The sequence below is a fragment of the Schistocerca gregaria genome, chromosome 5 (genome assembly GCF_023897955.1).
Source record: "Schistocerca gregaria isolate iqSchGreg1 chromosome 5, iqSchGreg1.2, whole genome shotgun sequence".
NCBI lineage: Eukaryota > Metazoa > Arthropoda > Insecta > Orthoptera > Acrididae > Schistocerca > Schistocerca gregaria.
Window position 1 is genome coordinate 628,306,184 of NC_064924.1, and position 25,139 is coordinate 628,331,322.

The following is a 25,139-nucleotide window of genomic DNA, read 5'->3' on the forward strand; positions in this document are numbered from 1 at the left end:
GATGGAGAGTCACTTAATTCAAAACCAACCCTTTTGTGCATCCCACACACAGTCAGCTACATGGGTAGCAGCCTCTGATGTGTAGTGTACTCCTAACCCATTTAGTGGTACTCTACAGCTCTCAACCCCATGGCTGAAGTCTGTCTCTGGTTCAATCCTTTCATTCAACTCAGAATCAGGGTGCCATGATCAGTTCTGGGGACAAAGGTGCAAATTTTGTGAGCTTCGTCAAAACTCACACGCAAGACTGGTCTTCTTAACCTTCTCTGCCAATCACTGGAATGATCGAAGTATGATATCGGAGCCCAGATGATAGGCATCATTTGTTCCAACATGCACCATAATCTGCAGCTGGCTGCACCCTGTTCCCTCAATGGCTGCTGGAATAGCTTCTTCAAAGTGTTGAATGAAGCCCCCAGACATACATACTGAGAGCACCTGGTGTTCCTTTCTGTCCCTCCCTGCCATTTCCTTAAGAGGTACAATTATTTACCATATGTTTGAACTGTTGATGATTAACAGACCCTGCCCTTTTGCATCTGCTTCCTCTTGACATAGAACAAAGCTTGTCTGCCCAGTATAGGTGAAGTGAGTCCCACTAACTCAATTTCAGTTTCATTGAAAGACAGCACCTCAAACCTGTTGGTTAGGGGGATTGGTACAGCACCCTGCATCCTCCCTGATATCTGTCTATTTTGTAGAGGATGTTTAGATCTAACATTGACAAGCTACTTGCAGTTAAGTGAATGAGTAATGGCGGATCCTGTACTTTCTGCAGAGGAGACAGAATCCATATGAGAGGGTAGTACTTGAGGTACCTTTGGTACCATAGGTAACGAACAAGACTCTCAGCAGCTCTTCCAACACAGTTATTTACAGCAGTTGCCAATTGTTTGACAATAGTCAGGGTGATTCCCAGCTGCTTACGATTCTTTTAGAATTTAAATAATTTACAGCCAGAAACGAGGTATTATGACAATGAGAAACTTAGTACATGTACTTGTTTTGTAAACAAAACTGCCTTTTCCTGCTGCTACTTAATTTTTTTATGCCATTTTCTTGTTCTAAGGCCATCATCAGTAGGATGATTTCCTGATCTGCGTTTCCTCACATCTGGTCTGGAGGTCATACTACCGCTTTTATTACTGCCATATAGGCACAACTTTATGTTCTGACCTTCTTCACACTGTTCACCACGTTTCTCATTCTTTCCTGTGGTGTACTACGTTCTATTGCCACTCAATATAACTATTTCGCCGGACATTGCTTTTCACAACGAAAATATTGCGACTCAATTACGTGTTTCCTCCAGCACACAGTTTGTACAGTCCAGGAAGTTTCAATGTATGCAAAGTCCAGAGAGATGATTCGACTGATAGTCAAAATCACGCGAGGAAGGTTGGATACAAACTTAACATAGACATGCCAACTTTCAAAAGCGAAGAATCAGGAGAATTTTAGTAGTGTACTATTGTGAATTACAACACATCCCTGGCGATTAAAGTTGCAATAATTCAATAACTGTAACAATTCAATTACATTTGCTTTATTATTTACATGTAAATACTAAATAATGGACATACCCGCGCCTTCAAACTGTATAATATATCATTCAACATTCTGAACAATATGAATGATGAGCTCTGCAGGTTTCTTTGGATTCATGCACATCCAAATGAAGCACTCTTGAGAGAACTACAGTTCGAAATTACGATCCAAGGAAACAAATTAACTTATATTAGATTTCTGTTTTGACATTAGTACAGTTTTTGCATGAATAAATCACTGTTAAATGATCACACGTTTTTATTTCACAATGCAACCCATATTTGCATGGCATCTTATATCCGTAAGACATCTTTCCCAAATTTAAATCAATTTTATACAGGATGTACATGTTGGGCTTAGCAAATAATCTGAATAGTTTATCAGTCTCAATTTGTCTGATTACAGTACTTACTTATTCAGCACACCCGCAGCTGACTTGGCCTTCTTGAAAAACTCTGAACTAAATTTCTGCTCAAAGCACTTGCCTTTTTGAACTGATTTTAAGATAAAAAATTTCTCCAAAGACGTTTCTGAAAGGATGGGCCTGAACTGAGTTTTGGTCTTTGTAACTGTGCTAAAAATTCTCTCACATTCCGCGTTACTATGTGGAATTGACAAAATAGACAGCATCACCTTTGCAAGTTTATCATACTGAAGAACCCCATCAGCCGATTTCTTCTAACCTACCAACGCCCACTGAACATCAATTCTCTCTGCTGCCAAGTTGGTTTCTTCCAGCTGAAAGTTACAGAACTGAGAGCGAAGAATATCAACTGTATCTAAGTGTTCACTTTCGCTAGTCAGAATATTAGGAAATCTGTTTATGAAAAATCTAAGGCTGGAAAATGATGCTTTGCCAATTATAGAAATATTTGCAACTTCTGCATGCATTAAAACTTCATCTTTGAATTGAAATTTGTGTATCATGTAATCACATGATGATGAGAAACATTTTCTTACAGACTTAAAGAATATAGACTTTTCCTCAGGCTTCAAAGTGGTCACCAAAGCAAATGTAGAATTCCCTATCATCAGATCACAATCATCCTTTTGATTTGCTGGAGTGTGATAATCTACATCAATAAGAGAGCTGGAGGTTTTACTAATGAGTGGTCTCACAAATCTTGCTATCACATTCTTCAATAGTTCCTTGAAAATTGACCTCAGTAAGTAGATCTGTGGGGCACTTGACTGAAGAGCTACATTTGGGCTCTCAAAGACAAGCATAAAACTTGAGAGGAAAAGGCATAAAGATTTATGTACATTTGATGACAGAAACACGAACAGTCGTTCCTCACATGATAAAGCATGGTCCACAGTGTCAATGGTTTTCTGTAAAACTGATGATTGGGTTTTTCTTTTAAGTGAGGAGTGTGGTGAAATCTTATCACAGTGCTTGGACTTGTGATATGACGTAGGCACATCTACATTTTGAGTATGTTTTGGAATTTTATAATTCTTCAAAGTTTCCACTTCAGAATCCTTACTTACAATTTCACTCTTGAACAAATTAACACCAAAGGGTCCCACTGCTCCAAAATCCTATCTAAACATATTTTCAATGATAAAATATGTCAATAATATTTTCTTCAACGTTTAAAGGCAAACATGCCACTCCCTTCTCAGCAGCAAGATTAATTAGGTGACAAGAACAGCCTACAATGATTAAGTTAGCAATTTCTTGCTTCAAACATCCTGCCACACCATTTTTTTAGCCCCACCTTTACAGGAGCATTATTGGCGCCAAAAGCCAGACAGCTTTTTAATGGAATATGGAATACCCATAAAGTTGAAAGTAGAGGATCAGCAATATCAGCTCCAGTAGCATCCCCTTTTAAATTAGGCACAGAGAGTAGGCAATTTTGAATTTCATGGAGTTCAGGGCTAAAGAACAATACGATAATAGGATGTAACTTGAAGTCCGTTTTATTACTATCATCGGTAGCAATAGCGAATGGATTCGACTGCAAGAGCATAATAACTTTCACTTTTTCTTCCATGCACATTTCCGTAAGGATAGCGGTTGTTTTTGTTCTGGAGCAACCATATCATTTTGCAATTTCAGAATCGAGAAACATTTTGCATGGTCAGCACAGTTTATAGGCAAGTTATGCTCTACAATAAATGCGGTAAATAAAGCCTCGGCATTCGTCACAGAATCTACATTTTGGGGTTTACATGAGAAGTTTCTGGTTCCGTTCTACACAATGGACACTCTCTTGGTGTTTTTTAGTTTGCACATGTTTAAGAATGTCGCATTTCCCGCCATGAGCTACTAAAAAGTCACCTCTACATACACTACAAAATGCATAAGTTTGTCCCTTCCTCGATTCACTTAAACATGGAAACTCTTCCTTATACACGTTTCTGAACACTGCATCATATTTCTGCGCCATTCTGCACGAAAAATAATCAACACCTCCAATATACGCAGCCAACAACTACTACTGAGTACACAAATCGCATAACAGAACTGAGAACACAATGATCCTACATTCTAGACAATGGTCTTGTAGCAGTGATGCCAATCCTCGCACACCGTTTCCCCCTATATTGCACTTCAAATTCCCCTAAATAATTTATCACACCGTCGGGTAAGCAAGCGGGGTAATGGGGCGGTAAAAGGGAGTAAAGAATGAAATTGTCGAGCGAAGGGGCGGGGAGGGGGGGTAGTAATACTAAATATTTTTCCCCCTGAAACATTTATTTCTCTAACTTCCCCCTAAGCAGCTTAATTGCCCCTAAATTTAAGGGGAAATCCCCTAACTTGGCAACACTGCCTTTTAGACACAACAATGATAATCACTTCGCTTTGAACAACTATTGACTACTCCTCATCCACGGTAACTTTACGATTGCACTGGTGCTACAAGAAGTGGAGGAAATTGGCACCAGTTGAAAGACATTCATTTGTCTCCAAACGCTGCCAACAATAAGTTCCTTACTTCTTTGTAGATACGAAGCACAAGCTATCTACATCTACATCTACATGACTACTCTGCAATTCACATTTAAGTGCTTGGCAGAGGGTTCATCGAACCACAATCATACTATCTCTCTACTATTCCACTCCCGAACAGCGAGCGGGAAAAACGAACACCTAAACCTTTCTGTTCGAGCTCTGATTTCTCTTATTTTATTTTGATGATCATTCCTACCTATGTAGGTTGGGCTCAACAAAATATTTTCGCATTCGGAAGAGAAAGTTGGTGACTGAAATTTCGTAAAAAGGTCTCGCCGCGACGAAAAACTTCTATGCTGTAATGACTTCCATCCCAACTCGTGTATCATATCTGCCACACTCTCTCCCCTATAACGCGATAATACAAAACGAGCTGCCCTTCTTTGCACCCTCTCGATGTCCTCCGTCAATCCCACCTGGTAAGGATCCCACACCGCGCAGCAATATTCTAACAGAGGACGAACGAGTGTAGTGTAAGCTGTCTCTTTAGTGGACTTGTTGCATCTTCTAAGTGTCCTGCCAATGAAACGCAACCTTTGGCTCGCCTTCCCGACAATATTATCTATGTGGTCCTTCCAACTGAAGTTGTTTGTAATTTTAACACCCAGGTACTTAGTTGAATTGACAGCCTTGAGAATTGTACTATTTATCGAGTAATCGAATTCCAACGGATTTCTTTTGGAACTCATGTGGATCATCTCACACTTTTCGTTATTTAGCGTCAACTGCCACCTGACACACCATACAGCAATCTTTTCTAAATCGCTTTGCAGCTGATACTGGTCTTCGGATGACCTTACTAGACGGTAAATTACAGCATCATCTGCGAACAACCTAAGAGAACTGCTCAGATTGTCACCCAGGTCATTTATATAGATCAGGAACAGTAGAGGTCCCAGGACGCTTCCCTGGGGAACACCTGATATCACTTCAGTTTTACTCGATGATTTGCCGTCTATTACTACGAACTGCGACCTTCCTGACAGGAAATCACGAATCCAGTCGCACAACTGAGACGATACCCCATAGCTCCGCAGCTTGATTAGAAGTCGCTTGTGAGGAACGGTGTCAAAAGCTTTCCGGAAATCTAGAAATACGGAATCAACTTGAGATCCCCTGTCGATAGCGGCCATTATGCCTACTGCCATTCCCGACAGCCACCACAACAAGCTACCAAGTTAACATGGACAAGTAGCAGCCATACCTTGGCATCTACCAATATATCGAAGGCACAGGATTTTCAAATAGTAAGGAAAGTATTGAAACTGCTCTGAAAATTTGGGAGATTGGGAGGAAAAACGAAAAATCGGGAGAGTTGGCATGTCTGTAAACATCACCACTGGCAGTATAGTGTATGTTGTGCACAGCACACTGAACTACCAGAATGTGTGTTTTTGCTAGGTTCTGCAACAAGTGGAAAATAAAGAAAAGCGATGAAGTTGTCTTTCTAGTACTTAATGCAACATCAGGAGGAGAATGTTCGATTCCTGCCCTGTACCGTCACAGGGTCGAAACATGAGCGCATCATGTGATATCTGATAACATGGGTGCATCATGTGACATCTGATAAAGAAAGCCTCAGTGTCATGGAGACAACATTCGTGCCATCCCCCTGTCCCATCAAAAGTTCAACAAAAGGCAACCAAAAATAAAGTTGTAGCCACAATCTTCTGGCATATGCAGAATGTTGCTGGTTGATTTCTTCAGAAATGGAGACAAGTGAGTGTTGCCAGCTGCCATGCCGGAACAGCTGCAAAAGACATTTTGGAGGGAACAACGGGGGGAAGCTTTTTAAAGGTGTTGTATTGTCAGCCTCAATTAAACATGATCTGGGATGGCGTTACCGATGGATTGTATTGGAACACCAACCATACAATCCCAATATCATAAGTTATTCTCACCTCTTCATACTGTTAAAGAAACATCAGCCCAGTTGCAACTTCAATATCGATATTTAGGAGGTGGCTGTTAAGTGGCTCTTAGACCTGGATCCTGACTCTTTTTATATCAATCTGGTTTACCGATGGAACAAATATTTGGACAACTATAGAGACAATGTGAAAAACTTAATATGAAGGAAGATGGCGATTTAACTTCTCATCAATGATGAAGTCTTTAGAGGCGGAGCACAAGTTCTGGCTGGAGAAGGAAACTGGCAGTGTCCTCCTCTGAGGAACCATCCAGCAGGGATTGCCTTAAGTCATTTAGGTAAACCACAGCAAATCCACATCGGAATTGGCAGAAATTGATCTGAATTTCCATCCTCCCAAAAGCAAGTCTAGTGTCTTACCACTGTTCCACCTCCCTCAGTGAAAAGCAATATCATGAAATCCCGATTTAACACTTTTCAAAGGACTTTAAAAATGGTGTAAAATGTGGGAAAATGAAAGAGGTGGAAAATAATGTTTTAAATAGTAAAAGTTACATATACTATCCCCTTTGTATTTTGGCACATACAGTACCACCTCAATTACGTAGAAAACAATATGTATGAAACTATCATGCTCATTATTTGTTTGTGAAACATCACAAAAAATACATATGTTAATGTTACACTTGAAAATGAGAGCAAATTCTCGAAACACATCTTGCTAAGCGTGAAAAACTACGTAATTGGAGCTGTGTTTAAATAAAAAACATTTGAGTAATGCAAAGTCTGCAAAGGTGTCAACTAGTGCTAAAAGTGGCCAAACTGCGAAGCATATTAAATATGGTTCGACGAAAGTGTCATGAGGATCACAAAAATTACGAAGCTATGCATGCGCATTAAAGACAATTTGGAAAGGGTTGCGATTAGTCATGATATCTCAATGGAATGAACCTAGTTACTCTCATCAACCACCACACTGAGTAGAGCTTGGCAGTGGCAGGAGATATGTCATGAATTGTTCAAACTTTTACCCATTTACCAGTCCAGTCCCACAGAATAGCGTGCGCTGGTGTTAAGGAATTTCACCACATAATGTTTGTAAACACTACATGACAGCTAATGACATGTCCGCATCATTCTATATCAAATACATCAATTTTTTCTTCTTCACAAACAATTTTTCATAAAGCATTAAGTCACGGGAAAATTATAAACAAGGTGCGAATTAACATTGTGGACATGGGAAATTTGCTTGAAGCGATGAAAAAGGTATTAAATGACGGCAAAATGTTTATTCTGGGAATGTGAAAGTGGGATGATACTGTTTGTACATGTACCGGTTGGCAGTGTAGTTTCAGCTCTCTGAGACTGCAGATGTGTGTGCAAATTGCGCTTGCGTGAGTGTGTATATGTGTGTGTACTGCTGACAAAGGCCTTAATGGCCAAAAGCTATGATTGCGTGAATCTTTTTATTGTGCCTATTGCGGTTCAGCATCTCTGCTATATGGTGAGTGGCAACTTTTCTTCTCTCGTATTGTTACCTGTGCCTTAGTAACTTAGTGTAGCTCTGATTTTCTGTATGTAACTTATCTCAAAGAGGACTTGTTACCTTACTTTCCAAACCATCCTTATGTCATTTTGCACATGATTCACAAATTTTGAGAAAGATTTTAACACAATTTAATATTATTATAAGTTTGGTAGGACATGTTCTGAGGCATCAAGGGATCACCAATTTAGTATTGGAGGGCAGCGTGGAGGGTAAAAATCGTAGAGGAAGACCACGAGATGACTACACTACGCAGATTCAGGAGGATGTAGGTTGCAGTGGGTACTAGGAGATGAAGAGGCTTGCACAGGATAGAGTAGCATGGAGAGCTGCATCAGACCAGTCTCAGGACTGAAGACCACAACAACAACAATATTATTATTTCTATTTCCTGTCTCAGACATTATGTCTAATGTCTATTATTTGTCTATATTATTATTATTATTATTAGCTGTTGTGTGCTGGAAAGAACTAGGAGAAACAAATGAATCAGAGAAAACAATAGAAAGTGAGATTTAATAATGGCCACAATAAAAATGAAATGCTGGCAAACAGGAAATACAGATAGGTGAACGGATGGAAAATAACCAAGAAACTATTTCTGATTCAGAAAGGCTGAATATCAAAAGACAAGAAAAGACCCACACTATAGCTAATGGAGCAGCATGCAGGCACAATATGAATGTTTACTGCTGATGATTATACAATCTATCAAGTAATACAGAGATGGTCTTAATTCAGCAGCACAAAATGTTTGTTGATGATGAGGATTAGGATTTTTTGTCTAGGGCGCTCAACTACTAAGGTCATTAGTGCCCAGTCACAAACTTTAGTGCACTAATAGCGTAGAAAAACACAAGGGGGCAACATCAGAAAGTACTTACAAAGCCGCAGAGAAACAAAGTAAAAGAGTTAGATCTTGTTGGACAAGTCCATCAGTGTAATAAAACAAAGGACACGAGCAGCTGCTCGAGTGTCATAAGCTAAAAGTTCCTGTAAGGTAGGCGGCAGACATAGGACAACACGAGAGTGAATAAAACGGGGACAGGACAATAAAACATGGCGCACCGTCAATGGATGACCACAGGGGCACTACGGGGCAGGATCACCAGACAACAGGTAGTAGTGGCCACATTGGACATTGGTAAGGAGGCGTCGAGATTCAAGGAGCCAAACCAATCAAGAATTTACCATGCGCTCCATCACCTTGCAGATGCAGCCAGTAAAGGAGATGGGGCGATAATTGAAGGAAGATGTCTGTCCTTTCCTGGTTTGGGTATTATGAAAACAAAAAGAAAAAGAAGAAACTAGAAAGGGTCACCTCGATGGCCGCTGAGGGCCTGGCTTCGAGGGAGCACTGCTGCTGCAATCGATAGGTGGTGAGTCATGGTCTATCAACTCAAAAGTTGCGTCTGCCACCTTCATGAGCTGGTCAGGAGGGGCAGCTTCCTCTGTTGGTGAAATGCCAGATGATCGGCTACCAGCAGTGCGGCCTGGCAAAACTGAAGATGGCCGGGGATGGCAACCGCTGGGTGGCGCAGGATAAGAAACGCGCCTCGGCGGAGATGGAGAACTCTTTTTACTATGAGCCTTCTTTGAAGAATGACATTTTGTCGAAAGAACAGTTGGTGGCTGTGAAGTTTGGGTACGCAAGAAATCTTTGCGTGTCAGTTCTCTTTTGAAGGTCCGAGCATCTGATTTAGAGGTCCTCGTCTTAGCAGTAGCAGATGATGATGTTTGAGCCTAAGAGTTGGTGGCAGGAAGAGGAGACACTGATCGGGAGCACAGTGGGCTTTCTGCTATTGAATAACTTGCGAGCAGCGGAGGTTGACACCTTCTCTTTCACTCGAATTTCCTGTATACTTTTCTCATCTTTGTAGACAGGGCAGTCGCAAGAGGAGGCAGCTTGGTCGCCCCTGCAGTTGACGCAACGAGGGGACGGAGATGGACAGTCACCCTCATAGGCGTCCCTGCCACAGGTAACGCATTTAGCTGCACTTGAACAAGACTGCCGTGTACGGTTAAACCGATGACATTGGTAACACCTTGTAGGGCTGGATACATACGGCCAAACAGAAATGATCTCATCACCCGCTTTAATTCGTGAAGGCAATTGCAGATTATCGAATGTCAGGAATATGGTTCGTGTCGGTATGAGATCCTTGTCGACCCTTTTCACGACCCGATGGGAGGCCATCACCCCTTGATCAGAGAGGAAAGACAGTATCTCCTCATCAGTTACTCCGTCGAGTGATCTGGTATACACTATGCCACACGACGAATTCAAGGTGCAGTCGGCCTCCACCCGTACAGGGAATGTGTGTAAGAGTGTGGCTCGAAGTAATTTTTGGGCCTGGAAGGTGCTCTCTGTTTCCAACAACAAGGTACCGTTGCGCAACCAAGTACAAGATTTCACTAGTCCCGCAATTGCATCAACACCCTTCTGAATGACAAAAGGGTTGACTGTTGAAAAATTGTGACTGTCAGATCTTGTGACAACAAGAAAATTCGGTGCTGGTGATAGAATTTTCTGAACAGGAGTTTCATCTAGCTTTCTTTTTTGGGCAGAAGGCAGGGAGGAAGAAGAAGAAGAAGAAGAAGAAGAAGAAGAAGAAGAAAATCCATTGCAGATGAATTCCCCATAATTGCCAGCATCTCAGACGGTGCGCTCCTTCCTTGTGGGGGCCCCCTCAGAGGGCACTCCTGCCTTAGGTGATTGTCCACACTTCTGGTCACACCTCCCGAGAAACAGACGGAGGGACCAATCGGCACGTTCGGAAGGTAACAACTCAGGCAATCACCCCTCCCTGGGCCTGGCCTTTACCAGATGGTAAGTGTGTGTCTTAGTTGTCTACCCAGGGCGGGGAATTACATGTTACCCCGTCACTGGCTACGCGTGCGAACGCATGGGTCAGCCTTCAGACACGCACAGGGAAGAAAGAAGAGAGGAACGAGATAGAGGGATAGAAGAAAGAATCTTAAACGCCGAAGCGGAGAATAAAACACGAAAAAGAAAGCAAGGAGAATAGGGCAAGGAGAATGAGGCAGAGATAGAAGTAAGGCCATGAAAGCAAGGAGACAAGTGAACGTAGAGAAAGATCAATAGTGGAAGAAAGCGTGAGAATGGGGAAAAACAAAGGAAACAGGATCCTGGAGTATTCAAATGACTGTCTCCGGACGAAGGCTTGATACATTACTTCCAAGGAGAGTGAGTGTGAAGAGGAGGTAAAGGGGGGGAGGGGGGGATAGGATTGGGGATGAGGAGGGATGGGGAAGGGCAGCCCGGAAAGGAAGGAGAACTGCACTAGCTCGGGGCTCCGTGCTCGCCACGCACATATCCACAAAAGAGTTGTGGACCCATGGGGTGGGGGGAATAGGATGATGGTGATGATGATGAACCAGTGATGGTTATCTCCTGGTCAAGGCACTGAATATACTCACCTTTAGTAGGATTTTTCTCCCACTTCCATACTGGCGTAAAGTCTGTGAAACACTGTGAGCACTTAAAAGCATCCGGCGGAGGTGGTGTTTTCTGGTCTTTCGTTATGAAATCCACAACATGCTCCAAACCAAGTAGATAAATAAATTCTGTATTTGATGGGTTTGGTATAAAATGCATTTCAGGCGGCGGTGGCTTTGGTGGAGGAATCTGAAATTGACGAAACAAACAAATAGAAGTTACACTGACAACTTCTTACTGCTTACCACAATATATTTTCTTCATCACTAAAGCACAGCATGTACAGAAAGATTACAATATTAGAAATTCAAGTATAGATACAATACACCAAACTAAAAGCAGTTAAATAATGATGGTCCACAGGTGCACTGAACTCTATAAAACCTCACTAGCTTTTGAGTATCCACTCTTCTAGTTATGTTGTAGTAAACACATACCCACAGAAATGCAAACACAGATTAACAAATACCAAACTTTCCTATAAAAAATTAAAAGAATTAAAAAAATTGTTCTCTTTGGTCATTAGTATGAGCTCTGCAACAGAAACAGTTACAGCTAGGACAACTCCAGCATGATTGGAACTAGGTCAGGAAGTGAATGTGAGGTCTCTATTTTACACTAAGGGCAAAAAACCACTATAAATTTAATAAATAAAGTTATTTCCCTGTGATGCTGTACTTTCCTTTTCAACTTAACACTTTATTAATTGATTAACTAGTTTTGCCCTCTTGGGTGATCCACATACCAGTATTGAGGGGGGGGGGGGGGGGGGGGGGAGAAGCAATGCGTGATTGTGTTCAAAACAAGAGTTTTGCACAACCATGTTTTTCCACTTCAGTAGTTACACAAACATAATTGGGTGGGTTCACTACCATTTATGCACACAATTCAACCTTTTTAGGAGGACAAATTTAAGGTTTACAACACATTGTACAATCAAAATTACATATTTCTGGAGTAAATTATGGGACCATCAACACCACATCATGTGTAATTTCACTCATAATATATAAATCTATTGTTGAAACATTTGAACTAATTAAACCTTGCAAAATTATGATCTTAAAGATGAGTTGGGAATGGAAATGAATATAAAGTTGGCAACCTATTCAATAAACAAAACTATTGTTTACTGTCGAGAGACAAAGAAAAATAAAAATTCGGACAATGTCATTACTTTGATGCTGTCATAGTTTCATAAAATTGTTCATTGCCATTTGAAACAGTGCCATGATCACATTGTAAATCCAGAAAACAAGGACGCTGGCAAGGCGGCATAAAATTCAATAGGTCATCCTGCCATACCTTTTCTGTTTACTTCCGTCACAAATCTCCAGGGTGAGCTGCTTGAAGTTCCAGAATGAAATTTTCACTCTGCAGCGGAGTGTGTGCTTGAAGCTGATACTGAGGCAAGCTCATTGATGCGGCCCCCCGTCCTGCTTCCAAACACACATGCCTTTACCTTAAATCCAGCTCCCGAAATTCAACTTTGTCATCCAGGTTTTCTTTATCAACAATAGATGTTCCAAGTGCTTTATCATGATTGATATGCTGCATTTTCAGCCACTTGCTTTCATTTCCAGCATTTCCTCCAAGTGACACACTTCTGAAAGTCTTTAATAGTCAGAAAATGGGAAAGTTATATTTCATAAACCAACTTATTCATTCTTTAGGCTTCTGCCATAATCCTGTGTCAGTCCTTTGGTATGTAAATTGTTCTCTTCTTTTTCTAGCAGTTCCTAAGCAAAATCACCAATGTTGGATAAGTATGAATGGCCCACAACAAAACAAAAAACTGTTGTATATTTTCGACACCATTATTGGACAAAACAAAAGACAGAAGTGCGAGGGCTACATTCAAATTCCTACTTTGTTTAATACAAGAACAGGACCAAATGACGATATGCCTTAATACCTTCCTGAAGTGATCAGCCAGGTTGAAGCAATCTCTGAGAGGCAGAATATGTAATTCTTTCATCCCAAGAATATCATATCTTTAATGCCAAAATTATAAACATGTAAGTTCTGTTTGTAGTAAGCTCCCAGCTTTCCTTAAATGTGGTTCACGATTTGTTTCCAGTGTCGCTTTTTATTCCACAGTGTGAGATTTTTTTTTTTTTCTTCCACCATTTCATTTGTATGTGTCATAATCTTTAAAACACCTTTTCTTGGTTTCTGGAAAATTGAACTTAGTATTAAAAATGTAGTGGTAGTAACTTCCCTTCATGAACACTCTACTGTGTTGAAGGCTTATTTCTTGGTACAAACAATACATCTTTCAAACATTCAGAAGAAGACTAGTGTTTCGGGTGCAGTGTGATTAAGCAACATGAAAACAATTTATATGCTGTTCAACAAAAGCTATTTCCTCTGAATCCATCTTTGTGGATTATGCCTGTGCTCTCTTATATCACTGTCCTTGCCAGTAGCTTTACCATTTCTCTGTAGTTTTCTCAAACTCGGACAAGTCTCCCACCACCAAGTGAAAATCTGTGAAGAATATATTGTTTGCACATTTCAACAGTCCTCACACCCACAATACGAGTGTAAAACTTGTTAACAATATTGTTAGGTGGATGACTACCACCACAAATTTGGCGTCTTCTAATAGATACAGCCGTAACGAGTCCACGCAAATAAGCATTTTGTTTACCAAAGTTCCCACTTTCTGAAAACATACGAAACATTTCTTTCACTCGGCTTCAATCATCTTCTGAAAACTCCCTTTGCAGCACATGCTGTCTACATTACACAAAACATTTAGGCAGTATGTGAACAATCCTTTTATGTAGAAGAATATCCAATTTCAGTCTACATTTTTTTCTTTCTTCAAATAATCTGTTGCAAGCCAGCTGCCCGTCTTAAGATCATTTGTTACAGTTACAGAAAAGTTGCTGGTACAGAAGTGCAGAGTTATGACAGCGAACTTGCAGTTCTGTATCTTTATTCTGTATCTTAACAAGTGATCTGCAAATGGGTAGCTGGTTCGAAACCCATTATTTGAAAATAAAGGCAAGTGATCTGCAGACTTAAACTGGATATTTTTGTACAAATAAAAATTGAGGACACCCCTAAATGATAAGCATGTTTAGTTTTGATAACCATTGTATGAATCGCTACCATTTTGCAACTGCTCTGCAGTGTCACGTTGATGTTCATAATATTTTCTTGTCTCCATAGCCTACAACAACATGCACCTAATATTAAATGAATGTTTTGCACACAACAAAACACACAACTCTCACGTAACCAAGACTATCAGGTGGTGAATGCTCTGAGCTCTTTGATGTACACCATTTGATTGCAAAAGTGCTCATCAGTTTCGTTCCATGTATTAACATTCAGCACACACTGTGAACAAATTACTGAATTATGGCCCACAACACTTTTTTTGCTGATGACATGATCCTTCTAGCCACAAGGGAAAAAGAATTACAGGATTTGGTGGACACCATTCCAACTAACGGAAAAAAAAATGGAATGAAAATTAACACAAATAAAACAAAAGTATTGGCACTAGGAGGAAATAAGGAAACAAAAATTATGCTGAATGGAGAAACACTAGAAGAGGTGCAAAATTTTAAGTATCTTGGAAGCAGGATAGACACCGACTGGAAGTGCACCACAAAAATTAAAACAAGGATAGCAACGGCAAAAGAGGCAGTTTATAAGAAAAGGAGAATCTTCTGCAGTGGCCTGGACAGAGAACTCAGAAACATACTCATAAAATGTCTTGTATGGAGTGTTCTTCTATATGTCGTTGAAACATGGACTATGAGGAAAAAAGACAGAGAAAGGCTGGAGGCTTTTGAGATCTGGACATGGCGGAAGTTGGAAAGAATAAGTTGGATGGACAGAGTAAAAAATGAAGAGGTACTGAGAAGAGTGGGAGAGAAAAGACAGTTACTAGATGTAATAAAGAGAAGAAACAGAAATTGGATTAGGCATATATTAAGAAAGAATGAAGGACTGATAAAAACAGTTTTAGAAGCTTACGTAGAAGGGAAAAGGAAGCGAAGAAGGAAGAGATTCCAGATACTGAATGCCATGATGGACGGTACAACATACAGCAGCCTTAAGACGGAAGCAATGGATCGCAGAAAAAGGAGAGGCAAAGGACCTGCTAATATAGCAGATAACTGATGATGATGATGATGATGATGACCACTTCTCAGATACAAAGATCTGCCCATACAGTAAATATTACATAGCGTCAGTCCATTTTCCAATATTTGTGATATACACAACTTGCTAGTCAACATGCCCATATTTAATGTGTTCTCTACATTGGTACAGTGCCTAAATCTGCCAAAAATAAACGCACTTTCTCTACTTCACACATTGGCTTCACACTCATGCTTCATGCGCCTGTGTAAAACTCTCATGGCTGTGTAAAATTTGTAACACTATTACCCCGCCCCCACAAACCATGGACCTAGCCGTTGGTGGGGAGGCTTGCGTGCCTCAGCGATACAGGTGGCCGTACCGTAGGTGCAACCACAACGGAGGGGTATCTGTTGAGAGGCGAGGCAAACGCGTGGTTCCTGAAGAGGGGCAGCAGCCTTTCCAGTAGTTGCAGGGGCAACAGTCTGGATGACTGACTGATCTGGCCTTTTAACACTAACCAAAACGGCCTTGCTGTGCTGGTACTGCGAACAGTTGAAAGCAAGGGGAACCTACAGCCGTAATTTTTCCCGAGGGCATGCAGCTTTGCTGTATGGTTAATGATGATGGCGTCCTCTTGGGTAAAATATTCCGGAGGTAAAATAGTCCCCCATTCGAATCTCCGGGCGGGGACCATTCAAGAGGACGTCGTTATTAGGAGAAATAAAACTGGCGTTCTACGGATCGGACCGTGGAATGTCAGAGCCCTTAATTGGGCAGGTAGGTTAGAAAATTTAAAAAGGGACATGGATAGGTTAAAGTTAGATATAGTGGGAATTAGTGAAGTTCGGTGGCATGAGGAACAAGACTTTTGGTCAGTCGAATACAGGCTTAGAAATACAAAGTCAAATAGGAGTAATGCAGGAGTAGGTTTAATAATGAATAAAAACATAGGAATGCAGGTAAGCTACTACAAAGAGCATAGTGCACACATTATTTTGCCCGAGATAGACGCCCACGCCTACCACAGTAGTACAAATTTATATGCCAACTAGCTCTGCAGATGACGAACAAATTGAAGAAATGTATGATGAAATAAAAGAAATTATTCAGATAGTGAAGGGAGATGAAAATTTAATAGTCATGGGTGACTGGAATTCGAGTGTAAGAAAAGGGAGAGAAGGAAACGTAGTAGGTGAATATGGATTGGGGGTAAGAAATGAAAGAGGAAGCCGCCTGGTAGAATTTTGCACAGAGCACAACTTAATAATAGCTATCACTTGGTTCCAGAATCATAAAAGAAGGTTGTATACATGGAAGAAACCTGGAGATACTAAAAGGTATCAGATAGATTATATAATGGTAAGACAGATTTAGGAACCAGGTTTTAAATTGCAAGTCATTTCCAGGGGCAGATGCGGCCTCTGACCACAATCTATTGGTTATGAATTGTAGATTAAAACTGAAGAAACTGCAAAAAGGTGGGAATTTAAGCAGATGGGACCTGGATAAACTGACTAAACCAGAGATTGTGCAGATTTTCAGGGAGAGCGTAAGGGAACAAATGGCAGAAATGGGGGAAAGAAATACAGTAGAAGAAGAATGGGTAGTTTTGAAGGATGAAGTAGTGAAGGCAGCAGAGGATCAAGTAGGTAAAAAGACGACGCCTAGTATAAATCCTTGGGTAACAGAAGAAATATTGAATTTAATTGATGAAAGGAGAAAATATGAAAATGCAGTAAATAAGCAGGCAGAAAGGAATACAAACGTCTCAAAAATGAGATCGACAGGAAGTGCAAAATGGCCAAACGGGGATCGCTAGAGGATAAATGTAAGGATGTAGAGGCTTATCTCACTAGGGGTAAGATAGGTACTGCCTACAGGAAAATTAAAAGAGAACCATTTGTGTGAATATCAAGAGCTCAGATGGAAACCCAGTTCTAACCACAGAAGGGAAAGCAGAAAGATGGAAGGGGTATATAGAGGGTCTATACAAGGGCGATGCACTTGAGGACAATATTATGGACATGGAAGAGGATGTATATGAAGATGAAATGGGAGATATGAAACTGCGTGAAGAGTTTGAGAGAGCACTGAAAGACCTGAGTCGAAACAAGGCCCCGGGAGTAGACAACATTCCATTAGAACTACTGACGGTCTTGGGAGAGCCAGTCCTGACAAAACTCTACCATCTGGTGCGCAAGATGTATGTGACAGGCGAAATACCCTCAGACTTCAAGAAGAATATAATAATTCCAATCCCAAAGAAAGCAGGTGTTGACAGATGTGAAAATTACCGAACAACCAGTCTAATAAGCCACAGCTGCAAAATACTAACGCGAATCCTTTACAGACGAATGGAAAAACTAGTAGAAGCTGACCTTGGGGAAGATCAGTTTGAATTCCGTAGAAATATCGGAAGACGTGAGGCAATACTGACCCTACGACTTATCTTAGAAGCTAGATTAAGGAAAGGCATACCTATGTTTCTAGCATTTGTAGACTTAGAGAAAGCTTTTGACAATGTTGACTGGAATACTCTCTTTCGAATTCTGAAGGTGGCAGGGGTAAAATACAGGGAGCGAAAGGCTATTTACAATTTGTACAGAAACCAGATGGCAGTAATAAGAGTCGAGGGACATGAAAGGGAAGCAGTGGTTGGGAAGGGAGTGACACAGGGCTGTAGTCTCTCCCCGATGTTATTCAATCTGTATATTGAGCAAGCAGTGAAGGAAAAAAAAGAAAAATTCTGAGTAAGTATTAAAATTCATGGAGAAGAAATAAAAACTTTGAGATTCGGCAACGGCATTGTAATTCTGTCAGACAGCAAAGGACCTGGAAGAGCAGTTGAACGGAATGGACAGTGTCTTGAAAGGAGGATATAAGATGAACATCAACAAAAGCAAAACGAGGATAATGGAATGTAGTTGAATTAAGTCGGGTGATGCTGAGGGAATTAGATTAGGAAATGACACACTTAAAGTAGTAAAGGAGTTCTGCTATTTGGGGAGCAAAATAACTGATGATGGTCGAAGTAGAGAGGATATAAAATGTAGACTGGCAATGGTAAGGAAAGCGTTTCTGAAGAAGAGAAATTTGTTAAATTGGGTATAGATTTAAGAGTCAGGAAATCTATTCTGAAAGTATTTGTATGGAGTGTAGCCATGTATGGAAGTGAAACGTAGACGTAAATACTGTAGACAAGAAGAGAATAAAAGCCTTCGAAATATGGTGCTACAGAAGAATGCTGAAGATTAGATGGGTAGATCACATAACTAACGAGGAGGTACTGAATAGGATTGGGGAGAAGAGAAGTTTGTGGCACAACTTGACGAGAAGAAGGGATCGGTTGGTAGGACATGTTCTGAGGCATCAAGGGATCACTAATTTAGTACTGGAGGGCAGCGTGGAGGGTAAAAATCGTAGAGGGAGACCAAGAGATGACTAAACTAAGCAGATTCAGAAGGATGTAGGTTGCAGTAGGTATTGGGAGATGAAGATGTTTGCACAGGATAGAGTGGCATGGAGAGCTGCATCAAACCAGTCTCAGAACCGAAGACAACAACAACAACAAAAACAGCAACAACAATGCCATACATGGCAAAAGACGAAAACGTGCAGTTCAAATTCAGTGAACAATTGTAACAAGCCAATACTGTGGAATGAAACACTTTGTTTCAAATAAATTGATTGCCTCAGTGGAAAAGATTAATAAAGCCAAATTTCTTTAGCAAACTGAGAAAAATAACTTCATTATTCTACAAGGCGATTAATGCTTGACTGATAAAAACAAACTAATAATATATTTTTCCCTGCCATAATTATGTGAATGATTTTTTAATTCACTCAATAGCTCCCAGCCACAAATCCGTTCTATTTTCATTTGAAGTGGGACCTGCAAACTCGCGACACATGGAGACTTCCCCCTCCCCACTACATTCAGACAACTTTGCAAATGCACCAATGTGGCAGCTAGGGCAAGTGAAAAAATTTTTTTTGTTAGCATCTGTCTGTACACTGCTACTGCCAAAGAGCTAATCGCCACAATTTAAGTAGCCCAAAGTGGGAGAAGGTACTGCTCATACGTCGGTCATCCGCACAATAGCATGAGCCCGCTGGCAATTGGTCAAACAAACCTGTGATGTCTCTCTCATAGAAAGTAGTTTATTGTTACAAAGTATTACATAGTCTTTGCCCTAAGGTCTTTGACATATTTTTGCTGTTTGCAGTTCCTTGTGCGTGAACGATCTTTCGTTGTTGTAAATGGTGCATTTCCTTTGCAACTTCCGTTTTAGTTTTCTTCTCTCTCATTTATGTTTTACTGCTGCAGTATTATTCTCCAGTAGCAGGATGCAGTAACATTCTTTGCTAGAGTATCAATTCTTATAATAAAACCTGAAACAATGAAAAATTCCTGCAATTCCGAAAAACTCCCTGGTTTTCTCTTGCATGAAAAAATTACTGGATTTCCCGGTTGTCCTGGGTCATATGCACCCTGAATCAGTACAAATGATACAATAATTTGAAAACTGTTTCAATGGTAGTAATTTCCAATAACTAAAATGACAAAAGAACCTCTTGCCCAAGTTGTTAGTACTCCACCATTAGTACATAATGTACAGCCAGTTAGTGTTACTGAGAGCCAGTTGTTGCCTAAATGTATTAATACTCTACCTGTGTAGTTCATGTCAAATTACTGGTATGTTACTTGCTAAACTGCACTACAGCCTTGTACCTTATCAGCAAAACAGAATTTCAGTATCAAGTAAAGTAAATCACAATAGTTAACTTTGTTTATAAACCATGCTAGTACTTGGTTGCAACTTTGTCTAATTTGGCTAGTGGCCATTTCCTTGTAAATAATAGCAGTTCACTTTATTACTTACAGAACCTTGGTTTGATTCTCTTTTGTTCTGGTAATGCTCCCTTCTATTTAGAGAAACAAAAACAGTCTGACACTTTGCCATTATGCACGATCGTGGTCAATTAAGTATCTTTTTACAGGCGGAACAGTATCGGTGTATGGCTAATTTAGTAGTAGCCAGTTGTGTTATAAACTCTCATTAGTGACACAATCACATGTTGCTTTTTACCCTCACTCTCTTGTACAAAGTATAACAAGCTGTACGAATAATGATTTTTATCGTGACGTAGCTTGGTAATGCCAGTTACCTAATTACTAAATGATGAAATAAAGTGTTTACTTCAAAATAAAAGAACAACGTACACAGGAAAACGACTTCCTTTAAAAAATTTAATGGGGCGTTCGATAGGTCTATGATCTCTGCAGTAAAGTTTTGTTGCAGAGAATACGCTGATAACTTTTTTGGCAGTCTAGGGTAGGTATCTGGAAGGCATGTAAGGAGAACAAGACATTGTCTGGGAGCTTGTTTCAGCTGTTGAAAGCCAAGGGCGCGCGTCCAGAATGACTTTTTCACTCCACAACAGAATGAGCACCAATTTCAATGCATCAACTGCAAGGCAATTGTTCCCAAAATGAATCTTTCAATCTGCAGCGGGTATGTGCTAATTTGGAACTTCCCAGCAGATTAAAACTGTTTGCCGGACTGAAAGTCTAACTGTGAACCTCTGCCACCATGGACAAATCCTCTACTAACTGATCTATCCAGTCCCAAACCACAACTTTATTTCCCGCAGTACATCTCTCCTAACTTCCACACTTCATACAGCTCTTCTGCACACCTTCCAGTGTTAGAACATCTGGAAATACAGTATTGCGGAGAACTGTAATAGAGACAGTCCAGGGGTTTGTTTCCAGAATAAATCTTCCAGTCTGCAAATAAGTGCACACTTCCCTAGGCTGCGGTTAAGCCAATGCTGCACAGTACCCTTTCTTCCAGGAGTGCTGTTATGCAGGATAACTTCCATGAAGTGTGAAAGGCAGCAGGAAGTTACTGGCAGAAATAAAATATATTCATTCTCTCTCTCTCTCTCTCTCTCTCTCTCTCTCTGCCCCCCAAAATGTCTATGTAATAACGTATAGCATTTTGAGGCTTGTCACGCACTTACACATTCATAATTATTTAGGCAGCACCAATGCTGACTTCAAAGGTATTCATGCCACAAATAACTTTTTTAAAAAGGTGAATGAGAAAAAAGTGACACAAATCTTTGGATCAATTTTGACACTCAAACAGCAAATTCCACGAGTATCAGCACTGTGGGCTTTACAACCTCCTAGCTTCAATAGGAGTGGAAATTAGGGCAAAAATTTGTTTTTTCAGCTGCTACCATAGGCTGCCCTGCACAACAGATGTGTTGTTTGGGAATATTATTGGCTGCTTTATCAATGTCCTTTTCAGGGCAGCTTACGTATCAGGGACAAGTAAAGGTTTTACAGTACCTGACATGCAGGCTGCCCTGTGCAACAGGTATGTGGTGTTGTAGCAGTATAATCCTGCTTTACTGACCTCTTTTGCAGGGGCTACACACACGGATAGGCAGGGATGGGGGAAAGGTTGTGATGGATAGAGGAGGGGGCAGATAGAGAGGACGGGGGACACCAGGGGTAGGAGGGTATGTTCAGAGAAGGGTGCGGGAGGGGATGGACAGAAACAGGGGGCAGGAAGGGATGGAGGGAGAGAAAATTAGGGGAGAGAGAGATAGGGAGACGGGGAAAAGGCGATGGACAGGGAGAAGGGGACAGCAGGAGAAGGAGGAGGAGGGTAGCAGGAAATAGGCCAGGAGGAGATGGTTAGATACAGAGGGAGGGCAGGAGGAGATAGGCAAAGAGATGGAGAGAGAGGAGGAGTATAGGCAGAGATGGAGAGAGGAGGAGGAGATGGGCAGAGAGAGGGGGGAGGTGGGGATGGTCAGAGACATGGGACATGGGCAAAGGGAGGTAGGGAGAACAACATCACAAGTGGAAGGGAAAATTGACAGCGAAACATGGTTGGAAGAGAGAGGCACACATACTGTGAAGATCAGGAAGAGGAGGAGGAGGAGGAGAAGAGAAAGTGGAAAGACAGAGAGTTGGGAGGATGATAGGACAGAAAAGAAACATGGGAGGATGAGGGTACAGAAACAAGGTGGGTAGACACACAGGGGATGGGCAAAGAAATGTGTGCATTATATGTGCTGAACATGTACGTAAGTGAAGCTGCAGTGAGAAGTACACTCACTGGATGGTCTGGAAAAGTCTGAAAAGCTAGTGAAGGTGCTGCAGGGTAGACGATGTGAACAACAATTGTTAAGAAAAAAATTCAGTATGTTGCACTGTTTACAAAATACTTATTACTGACGTTAGCCAATCAGGTGATTCGTCGCATGTGTAAATTCAACTAGCCTGCCAGAAACAGTGTCAACAAACTTGTTCTTCGTTTGGTATCCTCAAACTGAACAAATGTAGCTGTTGCTCACTTAACTTACATTTACCACTTCCAAAAAATGCACATTGTAACTGGTAATGAGCATTTGAACAAGCGGTAACTCATGGACCCACAAATGCTGTGCATTACAGGATTTTCACGCATGCAAGTGCTTGAATTTGCGTGTGCGATGAGCTGATTGGCGAACTTCAATGCTAAATAACTTAGAAACAACTCAATAAACCAAATGTTTTCCTTAACAATTACTTATCAGACCAAACTTCCTAACAACATTCTTTCAAGCTTTTCAGTGTGTGTCAGAGAGAGAGAGAGAGAGAGAGTGTGGGGGGGCCGGAGAGGGGGGAGGGGTGCAGGGGGGGAGCCATTTGTGCATCCTCTCCCAAACAATTTGGTACACAAACAGGACACTTCATGAGTGTCAGTACTGTGTGGGTCACATGAGTGTCAGTACTGTGTGGGTCACAACTTTCTATCTCCCATACAGGGCAAAAAATGGTTGTTTTATTCCAACACCTGCCACATAGGCTGCCAGCACGACAGCCATGTTATGTGAGAGAAATATCTGTCTCCCTTATGTACTATGTATTTTACAGGGTTTACATGTGCAGATGTCACGTCTACACACACACACACACACACACACACACACACACACACACACACGACAGAGAGGAGGGAGGAGGAGGGAAGAGGTGGAGGAGGGAGAGAAGGGGGAGGGAGAGAGGGGGATGGGGAGAGAAGGGGATGGGAGAGAGAGGGGGTGGGAGAGAGAGGGGGTGGGAGAGAGGGGGGATGGGGAGAGAGGGGGATGGGGAGAGAGGGGGATGGGGGAGAGAGGGGGATGGGGAGAGAGGGGGAAGGGTGAGAGAGGGAATGGGGAGAGAGGGGGATGGGGAGAGAGGGGGAAGGGTGAGAGAGGGAATGGGGGGAGAGGGAATGGGGAGAGAGGGAGAGGGGGGGTAAGGGGGAGAGGGGGGGAGAGAGGGAGAGGGGAAGGGAGAGATTAAGGGGGAGGCAGGGAGGGAGAGAGGGGGAGGGAGGGAGAGAGGGGGGAGGGAGGGAGAGAGGGGGGAGGGAGGGAGAGAGGAGGGAGGGAGGGAGAGAGGGGGGAGGGAGGGAGAGAGGAGGGAGGGAGGGAGAGAGGAGGGAGGGAGGGAGAGGGGGGAGGGAGAGAGGAGGGAGAGAGGGAGAGGGGGGAGGGAGGGAGAGAGGGGGAGGGAGAGAGGGGGAGGCAGAGAGGGGGAGGGAGAGAGGGGGAGGGAGAGAGGGGGAGGGAGAGAGGGGGAGGGAGAGAGGGGGGTGGAGAGAGGGGGATGGAGAGAGGGGGATGGAGAGAGGGGGATGGAGAGAGGGGGAGGGAGAGAGGGGGAGGGAGAGAGGGGGAGGGAGAGAGGGGGAGGGAGAGAGGGGGAGGGAGAGAGGGGGAGGGAGAGAGGGGGAGGGAGAGAGGGGGAAGGAGAGAGGGGGAAGGAGAGAGGGTGAGGGAGAGAGGGGGAGGGAGAGGGGGGGAGGGAGAGAGAGGGTGAGGGAGAGAGAGGGTGAGGGAGAGAGAGGGTGAGGGAGAGAGAGGGCGAGGGAGAGAGAGGGCGAGGGAGAGGGAGAGAGAGGGTGAGGGAGAGGGAGAGGGTGAGGGAGAGGGAGAGAGAGGGTGAGGGAGAGAGAGGGTGAGGGAGAGAGAGGGTGAGGGTGATGGAGAGAGAGGGTGAGGGAGAGAGAGGGTGAGGGTGAGGGAGAGAGAGGGTGATGGAGAGAGAGGGTGAGGGAGAGAGAGGGTGAGGGAGAGGGAGGGTGGGGGGAGGGAGAGAGGGTGAGGGAGAGAGTGGGGGAGGGGGAGGGAGAGAGGGGGAGGGAGAGAGGGGGAGGGAGAGAGGGGGAGGGAGAGAGGGGGAGGGAGAGAGGGGGAGGGAGAGAGGGGGAGGGAGAGAGGGGGAGGGAGAGAGGGGGAGGGAGAGAGGGGGAGGGAGAGAGGGGGAGGGAGAGAGGGGGAGGGAGAGAGGGGGAGGGAGAGAGGGGGAGGGAGAGAGGGGGAGGGAGAGAGGGGGAGGGAGAGAGGGGGAGGGAGAGAGGGGGAGGGAGAGAGGGGGAGGGAGAGAGGGGGAGGGAGAGAGGGGGAGGGAGAGAGGGGGAGGGAGAGAGGGGGAGGGAGAGAGGGGGAGGGAGAGAGGGGGAGGGAGAGAGGGGGAGGGAGAGAGGGGGAGGGAGAGAGGGGGAGGGAGAGAGGGGGAGGGAGAGAGGGGGAGGGAGAGAGGGGGAGGGAGAGAGGGGGAGGGAGAGAGGGGGAGGGAGAGAGGGGGAGG

General features: G+C 42.8%; 1 protein-coding gene across 6 annotated transcripts in view; it reads right to left on the reverse strand.

Moving 5' to 3' along the window:
* The window catches only part of LOC126272259 (transcriptional repressor p66-alpha-like), an 87,860-nt gene that overhangs the window by 8,145 nt on the left and 54,576 nt on the right, over nt 1-25,139 (reverse strand). For all 6 annotated transcript variants that reach the window (XM_049974989.1, XM_049974985.1, XM_049974990.1 and 3 more), the window contains one exon: nt 11,371-11,578. In XM_049974989.1, coding sequence (XP_049830946.1) covers nt 11,371-11,578 — 208 coding nt within the window. The remainder of the gene's footprint in view (nt 1-11,370; nt 11,579-25,139) is intronic.